Source organism: Aotus nancymaae, unplaced genomic scaffold (genome assembly GCF_030222135.1).
Source record: "Aotus nancymaae isolate 86718 unplaced genomic scaffold, 86718_ANA_hifiasm-v0.15.2.pri h1tg000019l, whole genome shotgun sequence".
NCBI classification, from domain to species: domain Eukaryota; kingdom Metazoa; phylum Chordata; class Mammalia; order Primates; family Aotidae; genus Aotus; species Aotus nancymaae.
The window spans coordinates 44,637,697-44,658,874 of NW_026988431.1; the positions used below are offsets into that span (position 1 = coordinate 44,637,697).

Here is a 21,178-nt window from a genome sequence, read left to right on the forward strand (position 1 = left end):
TTTGATTTTGAGTATTATGACACTTGGTTTTAAACCTTTTTTTGTGTGTTCTTTTTAAACAACGGGCCCTGTTTTAGTGTTATGTCATCTTATTTAGTTTTTTCCCTGGTATGTGAGATGCATGTTTTTCTTTCTCTCTCTCTCTCTTTTTTTAAGTTCCTTACTGTTTAGACACGGCAACCAATGCTAGAGAGGATGAGAAATTGTTGAAGCTGATATCCAGTTCATTGTTGGAAGAATAGAAATTGGAATCCTAAATAGTTCTAATTAGTGCAATCCAAACATCACTCTTAACTAGTACATCCTACTCCTTGTACTGTTTATTTAAAAAAATGATTTTATTTCAGGGAACAGTATAGCTGAAGTAACAAGTTTCAGATGTGATTTTGGAAAAAGGAAGATACCTTCGTAATTGCCATAAACAATTTTCATGAGCAATACCCAGATATGAATATTTGAACATTTATGTCGTATAATTATTAATTTTTAAAAGCTTGCTTGACAATTTTAACATAGTAAACAATATTTTAATTAGAAAATTCAACTCCTTAAGTTGAGCACTCTGGCCTTGGTAGGATACCACAGACTTTAGGCTGGTTCAGATCTGATTTTTAATCTTGATTTTGCTGCCAAGTAGTTGAGTGACTTCAGATCTCCCTTATAACCTCCCTTAGTGTTGGTCTGTTTGTACAATGGCCTTACTAATAGAATCCACTTCATGTAGTAGTACATGATAAGCACTTAGAAAATGCCAATTGTTACGTTCTTGCCTGCACAACTTTTGGTTGTCAAGTGAGTAGAACAGAGCACTATGTTCTAGAAATTGGTAATTCCTTCTTATCTGTGTGTTACCTTGATTTTCATAAAAGGCAAGCAGTAAAGTTTATTGTATAGTGATGAATTTTGAAAATTAAGCATAATATTTTAATTATAGCTTGATGATTGCTTATCTGAACTATTTGGGAGCAGAAGTGTTTAGGAGTTTAGACTTTTTTTCAGATTTTGGAATATTTGCATTACATACTTACTGGTTGAGCACCCCTAAACCGAAAATCTGAGATGTGAAATACTCCAGTGAGCATTTCCTTTGCGCATCGAGTTGGTGTTAAAAACATTTCGGATTTTGGAGTGTTTTGGATTTTGGATTTTTGAGTTAGGGATGCTCTCAGTCTGTATTTTAAATATGAGAGACATCCACTTGTTAAGGACTTTTGGAGAGATTTTACTTTGAAATTATGAGTCAACCCATGTATGACTTTGTTATGCAATTACATATTTCTCAGAACTCTGGTTTTTAAAATTTGTATTACTTAAATGTTGACTGAGGATTAAAAGATTCTATTTTTGTTAAAATGCAAATAAATGACAAAAAAACTAAATTAAAAAACAGTTGATTTAAATACTCAGAGAGGATTGTCTTATCGATCTTGTTTCTTCCCAGAATTAGATTTGTCCTGTTTTTAACTACTTATTTACAAAAAGGAGGTTCCTTTTACTTCCATGGTATATGTTTTGTTTTTCTGATCTCACAAGACCTAAAGACTATCAACATTGATTGTAAGCATGTGAAGTTAGGAAACCTTGCCCCTTTCTCAGTCAGAAATCAGCCATCTCAAATATCTTTTGGAAATTTATATATGGAAAATATTTTTTTAATTCAATTTTTTTAAATTTTAATTTTTCTTGTAAGAGGCAGGGTCTTGCTCTGTTGCCCAGGTGGGAGTGCAGTGGCACAGTCACAGCTCATTGCAGCCTTGAACTCGTGGGCTTATGTGATCCCCTGCTGAGTAGCTGGGACTACAGGCGTGTGCCACATACCCGGCTAATTAAAGGTAAGGTCTCACTGTATTGCTCAGGCTGGTCTTGAACTCCCAACCTCGAGTGATCCTCCCCAGTTGCTGGGATTACAGGTGACCATGTCTGGGCCACCATGCCAGGCTGGGAAATGTTCATATGTATAAAGATTATAAAAAATGAATTCCGTTTATGCTTATGCAATAAATCTTGTGAATTTATGGTTAACAGTGTTAGGCTTATTATCTTATATTGATGATTGTGACCAGGTTCAGCAAGCTTATGTTCTTTTAGCAGTTAAGACCAGTTTTTTGCTTCTGTGACTTGCAATTTGTCCAGCTCCTCACAGTATGCCTTGGCTTGTAAACTATATGACTTGTTAATATAACTATACTATGTATTATTCCATATTATTTATTGGTGCTGTATATGAATAATGTCTTTCTCCAAATGTGACAGTTTTGTTCGACCTTGACTAAGAGTGATTGATTTTATTTATAAACATGTCTTTTTATTCTAAGATTAAAGTGCTGTTAAGAGATTTATTTAGTATCTTAAGTCCTTTTATTTTTAATTTTAAAAAACTTTTCAACTCTTTTAGTTAGCTGTTGCTTATAGTAGTAAGTCCTTGATTTTTTTCCCCACCCCCTTTTATGGTATTTTATAACCTGTGTAATGTATTAAGAAATTTCTTATTTTAAACTGGCAAAAAATCTCACCAAGTACCTCCTAGTTTCTAAAGGAAGCCTGCCTCTCAGATGTAGTTGTCAGTTATTCTCCCTCTTTATTTTTTGAAGAAGACCTGTGATTAGCTTCTACAGCTATTAGGTTATTGAATTACTGAATACATTGAATTACTGAATTACGAAATTAGGCCTAATGTATCAGATTTATGCCTGCTCTACCCCAAGAAAGAAGAATGTGGCAAATCCCCTGATGTGAAAAAAACCTTTCTTCACATTTGAGATGGCTTTATTATAGATGTAGATAACATCATTCATGATGATTATTTGCTACAGAATTAATACTTTTACTATTTTGGCACTGTAGATAATGCTCCACGTTCATGAGACCAGATAAACAATGCTGTTATTTAAAGGACCTTACTGATACTTGAATTTTGTGTGCATTCATCTTGTTTGTTGTCATTGTAGAACTTTTCTTTTTGTGATTGTTATATAGAATACAGCATTACATTCTTGATCTTAAGTTTTTTTCGGCCCACAGCTTGGACCTCTGTCCCATTCCCCTGCCCAAATAGGAGGTATTTTGACATAAGAGCTCTCTGTGTGGAGCCTGATAGCTTGATTTGGACTCTTAGATTTGAACAAGTAGCTTTGAGACATTTGACAGGTTATTTAACCTTTTGACTTTAGTTTGCTCAATTGTAAAACGATAGAACTGTCATTAAAGCATTGGAACAGGGCATACTGTATAACAACATATATATACCAGCAGTAACCATTGTTAATTTTGGTCCGTATTTGGTTCATTTTCAAGAGTTATGTTGTGGCAAGAGGGCCATTACTTGCCTAGGGAAAAAATATGTTTCAAATATCTTTTGGAAATATAAATATGGAAACATATACATATATGAACACTTAACTATAAAGGTTGGAGGACATAAATGAAATTACACTTTGCATGTTCTATGGGACACTCTGCATAATATTCTACAGGATTTTTTTTTTCTTCTACTGCTTAACATTATAATTTTCCAGTTACTTTTCTGGCTTGGTGGTAGAGGAGGCATAATCATTTTATGCAAACTGTAGTTACATTGCCATATCCTTTCAGGTATTTGTTCCTGTCTCTTCTCATTGGTTAATGCTTTCAAAATGATGCTAAGTGATATTGTTGAGGTCAGCATCCTGGACTCATTAAATTAGGAATGGGAATGCTTCTAGTGTGTTACACTTAGTCAACTGCCGAATTGAGTCAGATACTTTTCATATTAATTAAGTGCATCTCTAAACTTTCTCCCCATCTGCCTTGTTTATTCCTTTGGTTTAATGTAACACAGTGTATTGCTTTTATTCTTTGATTTAAAAACATTGATCTTACCTACTCTGCACCAGGCACCGTGGAAGGTGCCGAAAAATAAAACCGTGAAAATGACATTGAGTCTAGCATGCATTAGAGGCAGCATAAGTGGCACTGTGTTCTACATAATATTATATGAGCATCTGGAGGCAGAATAAAGTCTTTGGTAGTTCACTCCTGTGCTTTTATTTTCTGTCTATCAATTAGATGAAAAGTCTAGCTTGTCCCTAGGGGCAGAAGTCAGGGCTGGAACAGGGAGTGGCAATGGCTGGCTGGAGTGGGTTGGGCAGCAGGCATCCTGGGGTCCATTCGAGCCACTCAGGAGATTTCCATGTAACTGTAACCTTCCTTTCATAAGTAATCTTGATTCACCTATGATGCGAGTAGCAGCATGGTATAGCAGAATGTGTGGGGCTTCGGAATTAGGACAGCCTAATGCTGCATTGTAGCTCTGTCCCTATGATCATCTTAACTTTTTTAAACCTCAATTTTTTTTTTTTTTTTTTTTGAGCTGGAGTCTCACTCGTTTGCCCAGGCTGGAGTGCAGTGGTGCAATCTTGGCTCGCTGCAGCCTCCTCCTCCCAGGTTCAACCAATTCTCCTGCCTCAGCCTCCTGAGTAGCTGGAATTACAGGGGAATGCCACCACATCTAGCTGATTTTTTTTATTTTTAGTAGAGACAGGGTTTCACCATGTGGGCCAGGCTGGTTTTGAATTTCTGACCTCAGGAGATCCGCCTGCCTCGGCTTCCCAAAGTGCTGGGATTACAGGCATGAGCCACCGTGCCTGGCTGAACCTCAGTTTTCTTATCTTTGAAATGGGAATAGCAGTACCTGCTTTCAAGTTTATTAAGATTAGACATGATATGTATAAAATTTCCAGTACTTGCTCAATAATTTTTTTTTTTTTGAGACAGGGTCTCACTCTGTCACCTACCATCATATCTCATTGTAGCCTTGAACTTCTAGGCTCAAGCTATCCTCCCATCTCAGCCTCCTGAGTAGCTGGGACTACAGGTGTATACCACCATGCCTGGCTTTTTTTTTTAAATGGGGTGTCACTTTGTTGCCCAGGCTGATGGTGAACTCCTGGCCTCAAGCCATTGTTCCTGCTCAGCTTCCCAAAGTGTTGGGATTACAGGCGTGAGCCACTGCACCCAGCCAGTAAATATTTTTTTTATTACTACTGCTGCTACCTGTGGTTGGAAATTTAAAACTGTTAATATTATTATTTCCATGATTATGTGTTTTAATTTATGCCAGGGCTAGACCTATAGTTTGTTATTTTTTCTTTGACCTTAATTAACTTTATATGCGGGGGCTCAATTATTCCCTCTACTCAGCCTACCTTTTGTTTTTTTTTTGTGTGTGTGACGGAGTCTTTCTCTGTCACCAGGCTGGAGTGCAGTGGCGCGATCTCGGCTCACTACAACCTCTGCCTCCTGGGTTCAGGTGATTCCCCTGCCTCAGACCCCCCAAGTAGCTGGGATTACAGGTGTGTGCCACCACAACTGGCTAGTTTTTTCTTTATTTTAGTAGAGATGGGATTTCACCACATTGGTCAGGATGGTCTCAATCTCCTGACCTTGTGATCCATCTGCCTTGGCCTCCCAAAGTGCGGGGATTACAGGTATAAGCCACCCCGCCCGGCCTGTCTTGTTCTTTTATATCTGATTCACCTGTTATTTAAAGCTAGGGAGGCACGCTTATATTGTTCAACTTCTTACTATTAATTAGAGAGTGCCAATATGAAAAGCTGCCTGTTACTGCCCTATGAAGACCCCAAGCTTCCTTTGTAGTGTTTGGAATGACGTACTTTCTTTTGGTTATTCTCAGCGGTGTGCTTCCAGGGTGGTACCTGAGCCTTCCTAATGTATATTTAAAGCCAATAGCTGGAGATCTAGTAGTCACAAAGCTGTGTTGTGAAATGTGCATATTACTTAGAAGTAAATATTCCAGCACAAGGGAGCAGAATACTCTGAGGCTGTAAGCACTGAGGAGGTGGAGTCAGGAGAAGCCAGAGACGCTGGGGCTCACACAAAAGGCCGCTGTGTATTGTGTACCCTGGAGGGCAGGACAGAGTTACCTATGCAGGTTCTTTTGACACACAGGCTTTGCTTTACCTGCTTGGTTCGTTTCTAAGAGTTATGTTGTGGCAAGAGCTCTGTTACTTAGCTGAGTGACCTTGGATAAGTTATTTGCCATCTCTCTGCCTTGAAGTTTCCTTATTTATAAACTGGGGATAATGATAATAACCAGCTTATAGATTGTGAAGATTAAAAGAAATAATTCCTGAAACACATTTATTGCAATGTCTGACTGTAAATTGGGTAGGCACTCAGTACATGTTAATTATCTTGATTACTACTACCTGTAAATTTGGTAATCTATCATCATTATTGATTTTCAGAGTGATTAAATCCATAACTTAATCAACAAGATATTTTATATTAAATTTTCATTAGAAGCAATTGAAAAGATTTACATATAACATTAAGAGTTTTCAATTTTTTATTTTAATTGTGTCTGCTATGGTCTGCTGTAAATCCTATGACTTCAGTCATGACTAGAATAAGCAACAAATACTGTAGAAAACCTATTCTAAAACATGGGTTTCTGTCTGGGCAGGGTGGCTTATGCCTGTAATCCCAGCACTTTGGGAGGCTGAGGTGGGCACATCACCTAAGGTCAGGAGTTTGAGACTAGTCTGGCCAACATGGTAAAACCCCATCTCTGCTAAAAATATAGCAATTAGCTGGGCTAGGTGGCACCCACCTCTAACTCCAGCTACTTGGGAGACTGAGGCAGGAGAGTTGTTTGAAACCTAGGAGGCAGAGGTTGCAGTGAGCTGATGTTGCACCACTGCATACAGCCTGGGCAATGGAGCGAGACCGAAAAAAATAAAGGGGGAGTTTAATCATAAGAGGAACATATACTTTATTTGGTCAGGGCTGTTCTCCTTTGTCATCTGAAATACTTTACAGAATTGGGCACAGGACACTGCACCTAATGAGTATCTGGTGGAGTGATTTTTTTTTTTTTCTTATGTCCAAAGAATTGCCTGAAATTGTCACTGCCTCTCACAGTTACAAATGCAGACTATAACAATAAAGCTGAGAGGATGGGGTACTATAATTACCCCTTGAAAGGGAAGGAGCAGTACGCCAGAAGCAGTAGGGGTGCTGCTCCCGGAAGAAGGAAAGACTGGTGAAAGACACTGTGTGAGGGCTGAGAACGACCCCTCTTGGGTAGGACTTGGGATTTCCTGCTGGCCATGCACTGTTGACCTCCCCTTTCCTGTGTTCCATTGGAAGCCTCTCCCATCTGCCCTTCCTATTTATATGTCTTTAATCAGACATTGAAATATGGCCCCATTTGCCTACAGAAAAAATGGAAATAAAAACAAACCAAAAATTTCATAGTTCCATCGCTGAAGACATTATCTCTGAGAAGTTAGTGTAAACCATTGTAAAACTTCTTTGATAATGTCTTATTATTTCTTTTAAAGTAGGCGTACAACCTATTTCTTTATTCCCACCACTCTAATATCCTAAGGAAAGGATGGCATCACTTGGCAGGTTTTATGATATTTAAGAAATAGTGGACATTGTACTCTTGGTATCTAGCTAGTATTGGAAAACATTGGTCAAATATAGATTTTGAAATGTATAACTTTTTATAGGCATAATTGATAAAAGAAGAAAATTTGTGTCTGGAAATTTTATATTTTAAAAAGGTCAGTCTTTTCAGCAGCATTTTCCTCAAGGTTTTGATTTCTGGGTTTCTTAATTCACTTAATTTCTAAAAGTCAGAAATTGAGAGTATACCTGCAGCAGGTAGCCCACAGAATTTTCTTCAGGTTGAGATCTCATCTGAGATGTCAGTAAGTTGGGACAGATGTCTGCTCACTTCTCAGGAGATACTGAAGGTATCAACCTCCTTTCCAACCTTCCTTCCTTCTGATCCCCCCTCCCTCCCTCCCTTCCTCCCTCCCTCCCTCCCTCCCTCCCTCCCTTCCTTCCTCCCTCCCTCCCTTCCTTCCTTCCTTCTCTCCCCCCCTTCCTCCCCTCCCTCCCCTCTCCCTTCCCCCCTCCTCCGTCCCTCCCCTCCTCCCGTACTTCCCTCCCTCCCTCCCTCCCCTCCCTCTATTGAAATGTCTTGTAACCTTATGATTACTTGTCTTTTATACTTTTCTCTCTAGAAGGTAAGCATTTTGAGGATAGGGAAAAGATCTTTAAAATTTTTGTTTCCTCAGTGCCTGCCATATTATGGTTACTTAAAAAGAAGGCACTTAATGGGTACCTTTGGAATTGAATTGATTCGCTCTTGGAACTTGTTTTCTAGTGCATTACCCCAAGCCCCAGTGGTGACATCTGGATGTGTTCAAAAGAACTCTTTTCTTTTCTTTTCTTTTTGAGACGGAGTTTTGCTCTTGTTACCCAGGCTGGAGTGCAGTGGCGTGATCTCGGCTCACCGCAACCTCCGCCTCCTGGGTTCAAGCAATTCTCCTGCCTCAGCCTCCTGAGTAGCTGGGACTACATGCATGCACCACCATGCCCGGCTAATTTTTGTATTTTTAGTAGAGACAGGGTTTCACCATGTTGACCAGGATGGTCTCGATCTCTTGACCTCGTGATCTACCCGTCTCGGCCTCCCAACGTGCTGGGATTACAGGCCTGAGCCACCGCGCCTGGCCGAACTTTTTTCTTTATGTGTTCTTTTCTATGCATCTCTAGGTGAAGACATTTCTGTTACTTAAATTGGGTGAGTCAAATCATTGAAAGACAAATGTACCTTTCCATATTAATAGTTTATGAATCTATTTTAGGAAATTATCAAGGACTCAAATTCTTCTGCACACATTTGGAATTCCAGTGGACGTTTTGTAAATTTAATTTTCTTCAGTGCACAGTATACACAAAGTTACACAGTGTTTGCTTTATTTCACTACATTGTTTAACATGTAAGCAACTACCCTATTCTTCCAAAGAATCAACCAATTTCTCTAGTAAATTGTTTTCTTTTCAACTTATTTTTTATGATTTTAAATTATAAAATGATTTTAAATTCTTCCTAAATGATTTTAAATTCTTAAGTGATTCTACTTTTAAAAGATTAAAAACAATAACTTCTATTTTCTCGGTGGCTAAGTTTGCTGGCAATTTTTTTAAAAAGTCATTTGGAGAGTTGTCAAAATCCTAGGCTTATTTCGTATTCTGAATCAGTATCTAAGGATATTATGTCATAGATATTTTAAAAATATGTGTATGATTTCTTTGGTGTTAAAAATAATATATGTTCATTCAAAATTTGGAATTTATGCAAAAGTTTAAGTAAAATAAAAGTCACATTAGTGGGTATTTTATCTCAAGCATGTTTTCTTTAAAAATAAAAATTGGGAGTTGTAATTTCAGCTTGTCATTAGTGCTTTTCTATAAATGTAGAAATCATTGCTGTTTCTTTCTTTGTTTTCATTTTTTTTTTTTTTTTTTTAAGACCTAGGGTGTGACTATGTTGCCCAGGTTAGCCTCTAACTCCTGGGCTCAAATAATTCTCCTGTCTTAGCTTCCCCAGTGGCTAGGACTACAGGTGCATGCCACTGTACCGACTCAGCTCACTGTCATTTCTTTTTCTTTTTTTCTTAAGATGGAGTCTCTCTCTGTTGCCCAGGTTGGAGTGCAGTGGCACCATCTCGGCTCACTGCAACCTCCACCTCCTAGGTTCAAGTGATTGTCCTGCCTCAGCCTCCTGAGTGGCTGGGACTACAGACATGTGCCACCATACCTGACTAATTTTTGTATTTTTAGTAGAGATGGGGTTCACCATGTCGGTCAGGCTGGTCTTGAACTCCTAACCTCAGGTGATCTGCCTACCTCGGCCTCCCAAAGTGCTGGGATTATAGGCGTGAGCCACCATGCCTGGCCTGTCATTTGTAATAACCATTTCTAGCAGTCTTAAAGGAGTAATTTTGCTTGTTTTATGTAGCATTGTGACCTTGTAATAATAACTCAATGGAATAAGGACATGAAAATGTAAAAAGAACATTTTAATTTAGCGATGTGATTTTTTTTAAATGAGGTAAGTTAAAATTGTTTGAAATGACAAGATACCTAAAGGAGTAAAAATTATATGAATTAGGAGAGAGAAAATGTCTCTGTGTATTTCCTTTGCATCTCTAGGAGCATAATTTAGAGATTAGAGCAAGCTGATTAAAAATGACTGTGAATACTCTAGACATTACAACAGTGCTTCTTTATTTTACTTTTAAAATTTGTTGTGACTGCTATTGGATTTATGCCATAAGATTAACCCCATATTTGCCTTAAATTAGAATGAGGTTTTTTGTCTTTCATAGAATTTCTGTAAGTGGGCCTGTTGAGTAGCTTTATTCATGATGCTGCCACCTAAAATCCTTGTTTACTAGTGAGGGAATGCAGACAGTAAAATGATAAATAAGTGAAGAAAACAATTTCGGATAACAACATTCACTGCTAAGCCAATGAAATAGCATGGTGTTTGCAAGGGTGGCCAGGGAGCCTCTGGTCAGCCTGAATCCTCAAGATCTTAGTGAGAGAAGGGGCTGCTCTGTGAAACTCCAGGATAAGGAACTTACTGGAGAGAAGGGGCTGCCAACACTGAGGCCTGAGGTGCAGGTGGGCTTAGTGTGTCTGAGGGGCTCAAACTGGAGTGTAGCTGGATGTGGCTGGGGGGAGACAAGGACTCTCAGCTTTCTGGCTTGAATGGTGATGCCATTTTCTAAGAGAAAGTACACAGGACAAGAAATGTATTTGAGTGGTAGGATGAGCTTAGTTTGGGATCAGCTAATGTCAGGTGATCGTAGTCAGCAGGTGGAGGTGCCCAGGAAACCAATGGGTTTTAGTAACTTAGGGGTGAGTTTGGGGCTGGAGACATGGGTTTAGCTTTGCCTCTCATCACAGTTGGGATAACTACTTTCAGATTTCTGTAAGAATGAAACAAGATCATATATATATAAATAAGGCAGAACACAGTGCCTGGCACATAGTCATGTAAGTGGAGGTTATACCCCAAGGCTGCAGGAGACCGTTTGATTTCCACTATGTCTAGATAGGGCTTTTCTGTCCTTTACATTTTTTTCTATTTATCAAACATCTTATATTTTTCCTCCAAGGCCCATTTACATTTTTTTTTCAAAATAGAAACAGTGATTTTCTTTTGCATGATAAAAAGAGAAAATAAAAATCCTCTGTAATCCTCTCTCTGGATAAAACCATGGTTAACAGTGTAACTATATGAAGGTTCAAGACCACATCTCTCATAAAACCTTCCCTGGATTCCCTGTTGATGTGCAGTGTGTAGAGCCTCTTATTCTGCTCTGTGTTCGCTGTTTGGTTCTTAACTCGTGAGGAATATAAGTTTCTTGAGCAAGAAAATGTGCCTTCCTATCCCTAACAGCACGTAACACTCATGCACGTTATGGGTAACCAGATTGGATTTGTCTTTTGCCTGCCTTTTCAGAATTGTGTATGCTGTGTGTACACTGCACTCGGTTTGTTGATCTTCAGAGTGTCAAGTGTGATGAGTTTGTGTTTCTGTTTCCTCAGAGACGATGTGGGCACACTGGCTGTTGTTTTGGTTTATAAAGGGGATGTGGTAATGTGATTTGTTTTGACTTCTCTTTTGTTGTAGTTCATCAAATAGATCTGAAGAAATCTGTTCTCCCACCTAGTTGTTGAGGCATTACTGATCACATGCATTTTCTGTATATGTCTCACTAATTCCACACAGATATTAACTCTCACATAAAATCTTTAGTGGGAAAAGAAGTTTTTAAATTTGGAAATCACCTGTTTCTTTTGTTGTGGCACATTTTAATTTTGAAGATGCAGGAGAAAAAAGTCTTTATAAATGTGGATATGATGCCTATTACGGCTTAGATTAATAAAAACTGAAAGCAGCATTTTTAGGGTAACTCTTCTTGTTATCTTTAATGTTCTAAACATATAAACATGTGGTCCTTCACTGGATTGACTTTTATATTTTTACCTTTGTGTAGGTTAGAGTGAATCTGGGCAGAAAATCCTCTCAGTTAATTTCTTTTTGAAATGTAATGTTCAAACATTTCTTTAAATTGAGTTACTTTTCTTGTTTTAAATTAGAAAAACAGAGCTCCCTTTGGGGTATCTGCCTCAAGTAACTCATCTCTTTGGTTTAAGTCTACATATGTTTAAATGACAACATTTAGGGTATGATGAGTAAAAATCTTGGAGTAAACTGATTTTCATGATCTGAATTGTTTGCTAGCTATCTAAAGCCGATCAGGGATATTTACTTTGCTGGTATCTAAAGCTGATCTGGAATTCTTGGATGGCTTTTCAGACTGCACAAACCTTCCAAAATGTTGTGCTAAATTCATGCGTTTATGTATGTATTTTCTTCTGCGGAGTGTGCTCATAGCCATATCGTAATCTTAATTGAGTTTATGGATTCTAAAATATTAACTTTTCACATAGCCTGTAGTGCTAATGCTGCAGTTATCTCGTTTTTCTGGCACAATGTCTATACCCATGGTCACATATTAAAAGCTTGTAGTCAATGTCCTATTGGTTGGTGTGGATCCTCTGAAAGGAAAGGACAGATCACACAAAAGTACCATCTCTCGGCTCACCACTCCCCACACTCCCATCCTGCGATTCATGTCACTTGGGCCCCCAACATCTTGTCATCCTCAGTCACTGGTGCCCATTTCTAGGCCATGGCAACTGTGACTGACAGTTCTGGTGACCATGCTGATCCATACCTAGACCCCCCCCGGGCTGCTGTCCTTTGTTGACTGTGTCTGCTCTTAGTTGGTTCATTTTGGTGCTGGGCCGTCATTTTTTGTGTTTGTTATTTCCATGGGATGAGTCTTGTACCAGCATTCCAGCCTACCTTGTGGTTTGTTCCTTCTAATTTTGTATTGGAGTGGGTAACTGGATAACCTGGCTTGCTAGAATTACGTATTGTGGCCGGGCGCGGTGGCTCACTCTTATAATCCCAGCACTTTGGGAGGCCAGGGCTGGTGGATCACAAGGTCAGGAGATCAAGACCATCCTGGCTAACGTGGTGAAAGCCCATCTAAAAATTCAAAAATATAAAAAATTAGCTGGGCATGGTGGCGCACACATGTAGTCCCAGCTACTCAGGAGTCTGAGGCAGGAGAATTGCTTGAACCTGGGAGGCGGAGGTTGCAGTGAGCCAAGATCGCACCACTGCACTCCAGCCTGGGCGACAGAGCGAGACTCAACCTCAAAAAAAAAAAAGACGTATTGAATGAGGCAGTGACTGAGTGGGGGGCCTGAGGATGCCAACAGTAGAGTGATGTACTTTGACTTTGTGACAGCTGTTCTTGGCAGTCAGTGATTGTCTTTTCCCTTACTGTTTGGTTTTGAAATTTGAGTTCTAGAGAGTAGATAGGGCTAGGCTATGTCCCTGGGTAAGATGGGATCTACAGGGAAGCTCTAATTCTTTTGGAACTGTCATAGATTCAGCATAAGTGATTTCTTACATAAGTTTATTCTTTGTATTTGTATTTCAATTAAAAATGATTTGGAAGAACTTTCTAAAGCTACTATAATAAAAAGCTTTAAAGCGTTAGATATTCCCTTGCTTGCTTCCTGACTTTTGCTAGGTGAATGTTTCCTTTGATGTGGCTGGTACCCCTTTCTGTTGGTCATTAGGTTGCGCCCAACGATGAAGCTGTGGTGACGCTGTTATGTGAATGGGCCGTGAGCTGCAAACGGTCTGGCAAGCACAGGGCCATGGCTGTGGCAAAACTCTTGGAGAAGAGGCAAGCAGAAATCGAGGCAGAGGTAGGTTCCGTTTTCTTTCTGCTTGTTGAATGCCCTAATGTAAAAATATTGTTTTGGGGAAGATAACTTTCTGTTACCCTCCTTATGTTACTCTTTTCCTCTTGAGAAGAGGAAGGATGTAAAAATTTACATAAGGAAATTTCCCGTTGTAGAATCTCTCTAAATTGATGTGGCCATTTATATTCTGGACTAATGTAAAACTGGTATCTTTTGAAATAAAACTTTAGGCTGGGCACAATGACTTACACCTGTTGTACTCCCAGTGCTTTGGGAGGAGAAGGCAGGAGAATCTCTTGGGCCCAGGAGTTTGAGGCTGTAGTGAGCTATGATGTTGCCACTGCACTCTAGCCTGGTTGATAGAGTGAGACTCTGTCTCTAAAAAAGTAAATAAATTTAAAAGATAAAATAATAAAATTTTAGCATTTGATATAGAACAAAGAAATTACTAGGTTGAAATATGCATACACATAACACATACACATATACATGTGCAAATGTGTATAAGATACACCAACTTTTATGAAATTTACAACTACATAATATTTTGGTGGATTTGGATATATTTTCTTGAGGCAGGTATGATTATGAGATTATAAATACCAATTTGTATTGCTTTTGAGATTATGTTCTGGCCCCAGACAGAGCAGTTAAAGCCTTGGAAGTAAATTATAAGGGAAAAAGCAAGACTAACTTTGAAAACATTAGCTTTTGTTGAGGGGAAATTTTCTTAGCAGGTCTTCTTTTCTGCCTGTGAATGTTAGCATTCACAGGGAATTCCTGTGAATTCCCTGTAGCAGGCTACAGGGAATGTATGTATGTCATCTGACCAGGTCTTTGTCATCTCTCACCTGGCAACTTTGAGGCATCTTAACCTAATTTCTCTGCTTCTTCTAAACAGTAACTGCTGATCTTTTCAAAATGTAAATAGATCACATTGTCCCCTTACTGATACTCTCTGCGGCTCCCGACTGTGGCCTTTGCAGGATCTCCTGAGCTGCCAGCCTGCCTTTTCCACCTCATCTTGTGCTCTTCTCCCCAAGGTCACAGCTCCAGTCACCTTGGTACTTCTATCCCTTCAATACGCAAAACACACTGCAACCTTGAGGCCCCTGCCCTTGTTGCTCCTTTTGGGGCGGCAAACTCTGTTCCCCAATCTCCTCATGGCCAGCTTCTTCCTGGCATTCCCATTTCAAGAAGTGTCGCTTCCTTTCCAGCATTCCCAGCTCAACATGTGTCATCTTGGGAAGGTCTTCCATCACCACATGATCAAAGTTAATAACGTTCTACCCCTCAGGCACTCTTTACTGTTTTACTTTCCTTGTACATTCATCTAGTTAATCTGCTGATTGTTTAATACCTACCTCCCCCTCTAGAAGGTGAGCTGGACAGCAGAAAGCTCACTCATCTTGTTCAGTGTTGTGTCCTTGGCACAAAATAGTGCTCATTGCATAGTAGGTGCTCAGAAGGTGTTTGTTGCGTGACTGGATGAGCCTTAGCTGGCTCTCTGTGTTGCTGATAATACACCTCCTTCTTGTGAAAGTGAAATAGGAAGTAAAATGAATTAGGAAGAACATTTTACAGACATTTTTCTCTTCTTGTTAGTAAACTTGTATTTACCAAAAATGAGAGATATTGAAACTGGGGCTTGAAGATATTGATGTTAAGGTGTAAACTAAATGGCCTATTGCATAGTGGGCAAATTAGGAGAAGCCTTTCATTGCTTTTCTTCCATATATTATGAATAGTTGGACTATTCTATGGTGAATTGCAATCCATAAACTTCAGGAGCTAACATGGAATTTCTCAAATATTTCATTGCTCCTTCTGTATTGCATGTTTTTTTTACACCACTTTTCTCCTGCCTTTATGCCAGAACATACAAACATACACATTCCACTTTCAGAAGAGGTTCACATATAGATTACCTTGTAATTTTAATAGCCTAAATCTGTCTATATCTAAAAATGTATTCTCTCAGAGATATTTAAGATAATTAACTTTTTGTTAAACATCACCATCTTTAAAATTTGACTTTCACAAAGAGATAATAGATTAGAGAAATATCTTAATATGATATTTTAATATGAATATCTTGATATTAAAGAGTAAGTAATGAAAATGGGAATAATCAAAGGAATACAACAAAGAATAGAAAACAAGGTTCTGGTCTTGCATAAATGCTGTCTTTAGGAAAATAGAAGTTAAATAACTTCTGTAGAAAATAGAAGTTAAATAACTTCCATAGAAAATAGAAGTTAAATAACTTCCGTATTTCATCAACTGTGGACATTCCCAGAGGTTCTGAGTGATCTTATTGGTGGAGTGTGATGAATAAGTGAAAGAATATTATTAGGGGAATTATGTTAGCATTCTCTGTTGATACCATGTTTCTCCAAACACACTAATAAATAAACCCTCCTGACAAAAAAAATTCAATAATATATGCCGCAATATTTTTCAGGGAGAATACAGTTAAACATGAACTATTTAAAAATGAAGACAATCTCAAAGTATTTTTAGCAATTTTGCATAGGGATAATGAATAGTTTGTTGTACTATAATATATTTACTGGGCACTTAGATGATACTGTACAGAGTTTATAAGTCACATGCATAATGTTTTTCATGGGTGGTTTTTGAAATCATTTGAGTTGTTCTAGGGAAGTTGTTTCTAACTTTTAGGAATTTGGTTCACTTGTGATGCATGGTCCTTAAATAAGTACAGACATATCAGTGAATTTTACATGTTTTATCTGGGCAGTTAAATGTTGATTAAAAAAATTAACAAATTCATGATCTGTTATGACTATACTTCTGTAATTAACTTTGCTTATTTATTTTTAATCTGCAGAGATGTGGTGAATCTGAAGTCTTAGATGAGAAGGAGTCTATTTCTTCATCTTCTCTTGCTGGATCCAGTTTGCCTGTTTTCCAGAATGTGCTGCTAAGGTTTTTAGATACACAGGCCCCCTCTTTGTGTAAGTAGAGAAAGCTCTTTGCCTCTAGGTCTTAAATAAGGGATTGATCTTTTTCTTTTTTGAAGCTGATTCTATTTAAAAAAATCTGTGTCTTATTTAACACTCTTGGCACTGAATATATGTTTTACTGAGCACAATTTTGTGACATGTTTTTTAATGGAGACTTTTAGGCAATTTAAAAATTGGTCAAGCTTCAAAGACTTTAAAATAATTTTTAAAAGTCACTTCACTCCTTCATGTAAGGAAGTAAGGTTCTGTGACATTTGTCCGTATATTGATGGTGATTTGGAATTTTCTCTTTATTAGGAGTTTTCTAAATTTCTTATTTTCTAGTTTTTGCTCTTAAACATGGGGGTGGGGGGAAGGAAGCAACAGTACTCTATAGGCAGAGACATGGTACAAGGAGGTAATTTATAGATGACTGGCTGCTTCACTACATTCTCTGGGATGTTTATGTCATCTCAGCTCTTTTTCTGCCTTTTTAGTGAGGAGTTGAGGGTTTCTGGAATAAACAGCCACCCTGTGGGTTCAGACTGTGGGTGAACACTTTTGAAATATTGTGTGAGCTATGTAGGCTTAATATTATTCTGAGATTTTCCTGTGACAAAATGCAGCAGGGAGAATCTTACGATAGACAACAGAAATATGGTAAAAGGTAAAAAGCAATAGAAAGGGGAGAAAAAGGTTGGGGAGGAGAGAGACTCTTGTAAAGAAAGAGGTAAAGCAACAAGAAACAGTACTCTTCTGAGTCCTCTGAGGAGGGGCCTCATTTCGGGTTGAGTTTGCCGGTAAGTTTCTTTGAGACAAGGCGCTCTCTCAGTTATTTGGTGGTTTCTAGGCTGGAAGGAGAGCAGCCACTGGAGCTAATCTAGTGGTTGGAATATAGGGAGGAGTAATTCATGGAAAAGAAAGGACGTGAAAGAAACGTGAAAGGACAGAAGAGATCCCTGATAGCAGAAAATACGTTGTCAGGCATGAAGTTAGCAGTTCTAACTTACCTTGCCTCCTGGGAGAGACAACATTTGCCCTTTGCTTCTCTTGTTTCTTCCCCATTCTTATTTTCTCTTTAGGAAAAACTCCTTCCTCCTGTGCCTTTGCTAGTTCATCTCATTTACTGTCTGTGAGAAAAAGGTGATCTGTTTTCTGAGAGAGGCTGCTTCTCACTGAGTTTGGTAGTGAGCAAGAGGAAACATTTAGGTTCAAGGTTTAGGAAACTGAGCTTTAATGTTCCTTGGACAAATGTGTCTCCTATTGGTGTTTTGTGATATGTGATGGTACCAAGGATTGAGCTTTGCAGGTTAGTCTTAAAAGTTTTGAATCTTATCTCAAAAGTAGAGACACAAAACTTTAGAGTGCAGCGACAATATTAAAAGTCATAATGTGAGTTAAATAGGCTAGTTATAAATAAAAATAATCTGCAGAGCTCCATCTTTGTGTCCTTTTTATTGAGTTGTTCCTTTTTCTTTTCAGTGGATTCTGCTTACATTTTTTTTCAAACACCATTTAAATTGTGGTTCTGTTGTAAAGTCTCCTTTGAAAATGTGCACCCATATTCCCACAACTGCACAGACACACTCAAGCTAGAAAAAGCAGTCATGAACTGTTTTATTTAGTACAACAGAGGACAGAAGTCTAGTCCTGCTGTCTTTTTTTCTGATCCTGAAATTTTGCTTGTTTATGTTAGTACTTGAATGGCTATTAAGGACTACTATCTTTTTTTTTTTTTTTTTTTTTGAGACAGAGTCTCACTCCGTTGCCAGGTGCCAGGCTGGAGTGCAGTGGCTCGTTCTTGGCTCACTGCAACCTCCACCTCCCGGGTTCAAGCAATTCTCCTGCCTCAGCCTCCCGAGTAGCTGGGGTTACAGGCGCGCACCACCACGCCCAGCTAATTTTTGTATTTTTAGTAGAGATGGGGTTTCACCATCTTGGCCAGGATGGTCTCGATCTCTTGATCTTGTGTTCTGCCCGCCTCGGCCTCCCAAAGTGCCGGGATTACAGGCGTGAGCCACCGCACCCAGCCAAGGAGTACTATCTTTAAACTTGTAATCGTGTTTGCCATACTGGATATTTTTCAGTTATAGTGGGATAATCAAAACCTGCCTGTCAGTTCTGCCCAAAATGCTAGTACCTCAGTAAATCTTCCAATAAATCTTTTTTTTTTTAAAAGATTAATTGTGAAAAGTAATGAACATATTAAGCCTTAGTAATTAGCTTTTTTCTACCAGCCGGTCAAGGAATTCTTGATTGAATTTGTTTCTCTATAGCGGACCCAAACAGTGAATGTGAAAAGGTGGAATTTGTGAACCTGGTGCTGCTCTTCTGCGAGTTCATCCGCCATGACGTCTTCTCCCATGACGCATACATGTGTACCCTCATATCTCGAGGAGATTTGTCAGTTACTGCCTCGACCCGGCCACGGTCACCAGCAGGGGAAAATGCAGATGAACACTATTCCAAGGACCATGATGTGAAAATGGAGGTATGACCCTGGATACAATGCCTCACTCCCACAGAAACTAACCTCTGCTGGGAACCACGTTCAGATAGGTTATGTAGTGGTAGAAGAGTGATGGCTTTTTGTTGTATTCTTTTGCTCCAAAGCTTATTTATCTCTGCTTCTCAAGTGGGAAAGATATTTACACTATAGCTTATTATGTCTTACAGAATTTCCCTTTGGATACTATAAAACTGTGATGAAAATATTTGACAGGCCATAACGTTTTTCATAGGATTGGAATTATATGCTTTCAGTTCTAAATGTTTCTAATTTCTAGTTTTTCTTTAACATTCCATCTCAAAATTGGACTTGTTTTGACCTTTGTCAGCTGAGTTTTCATTCTACCCTAGTTTATCATTCATTACTTTTATCACGCTTTTATATATAATGGGAAATTCTGTGTTAGTCATAACACATTGTATTTTCATTTTAGTTAATTAAAAATTTAATCTCTATTTCTCAAATGTTATAGAAGTGTTGTTTTCAACAAATTATTTTATGCTACGAGCGTGACTTTTTTCTGCCAAATTCTGATATTTTGGATATTATTCCAGATACTTACTGAAATTTTCAAGGCAAAAAAGATGGAGGTGGTGATGGGAAATTGTAGAAAATGATGAGAACTTGTGATGATTACTTAAAAACTGACAGTTTAGGTCAGGCTTGGTTGCTCACGCCTGTAATCCCAGGACTTTGGGAGGCCAAGGTAGGCGGATCACCTTAGATCCAGAGTTTGAGACCAGCCTGACCAACATGGAGAAACCTTGTCTCTACTAAAAATACAAAATTAGCTAGGCATGGTGGGGCATGCCTGTAATCCCAGCTACTTGGGAAGCTGAGGCAGGAGAATTGCATGAACCCGGGAGGTGGAAGTTGCGGTGAGCCAAGATTGCCTCATTGCACTCCAGCCTGGACAACAAGAGCCAAACTCTTGTCTCAGAAACAAAACAAAAGAAAAACCTGACAGTTTACGCAATATACCATTATTTTTTCAAACAGTAGCTATACTTGTAATTAAAAACCTCATAGTAGAATTGCAAACGTGGATTCATAGTTCACACTGTTAAGGTTTGTTTTCAAAATGGTGTAGGGTTAAAAATTCTTTTTATATAAATTCTTTTCTTAATTTATCGGCAGTAGAAATTACAAGGCTAAAAACTGAAGTTCCTTTACCTATTTACATGTTTTTATCCTCCTGCTTTTTCTTTCCTATTTTATAGATAGTAAGGTATCTTATATCTCAGATATAGTCTTACATTTTTCTTAATAAGAAGAGTTGGTTAGTATGTGATGGGAAATAGCCCAATGAAGGAAATTGTGGATGCTTTGTTTTTAATCAGGATGTTTGTGTGCTCTTCTTTTAAAATATCATGGAAGTTAATTTTTCTCATCATGAGGAAAAAGAATGTGACTGTTCAAAGCAAGGCATTTCTTAAAGCTTCCTTCAGTTTGCGGAGAAGAAAACAGTATGGGGAACAAAAGACAGAGATGGTTAAAAATCCCACTGTCATGTTTTAGCTTCAGTTTCTTGATGAACTCCAAAACTCACAATGTTACTTTCTTTCTCTGGCAATTATCAGGAACAGAGTATTATGGCGCATATGGGCATTGACTCAGGAACCACTAACATTTTTGATGAAGTAGACAAGAGTGACTTTAAAACTGACTTTGGTTCGGAATTTCCAGTAGGTTCAACCTTCGATTCTTATTGACAATTAAGAATTAACCCGCTCCCATCCCAGCCTGTCTCCATCCTTCTGTTTCTCAGAATGACTTGTGCATTTGTGATATGTAACCTTGCCATATTCCTCCTTTGGTACAATTGTCATCTGACACAGTTGGGTCATCCTCAGTTTTGGTTGCACGGCCTACCCTAAATTATAATACTCCTGCCCTCCTAATTGGCTGTCTGACTCTTTTATTCATTTTGAGATCATCATCATCTCAGTAATGCGTGAATGTAGTTTCACCATGATAGTCCATGTTGATTTGCTATGTATGTCTTCAAATTCTATATAATAGCTTTTGTGGCTTTAGG

The 21,178-nt window shown here is 38.5% G+C and overlaps 1 protein-coding gene across 5 annotated transcripts in view; it reads left to right on the plus strand.

The window, feature by feature from the left end:
• Positions 1–21,178, plus strand: part of MED12L (mediator complex subunit 12L) — a 366,898-nt gene that overhangs the window by 93,306 nt on the left and 252,414 nt on the right. For 3 of the 5 annotated variants that reach the window (XM_064378799.1, XM_064378797.1, XM_064378798.1), the window contains exons 11-14: positions 13,534–13,665; positions 16,517–16,643; positions 18,908–19,122; positions 20,721–20,825. In XM_064378799.1, coding sequence (XP_064234869.1) covers positions 13,534–13,665; positions 16,517–16,643; positions 18,908–19,122; positions 20,721–20,825 — 579 coding nt within the window. The remainder of the gene's footprint in view (positions 1–13,533; positions 13,666–16,516; positions 16,644–18,907; positions 19,123–20,720; positions 20,826–21,178) is intronic. The other 2 variants (XM_021669546.2, XM_064378800.1) reach the window with 1 other exon arrangement.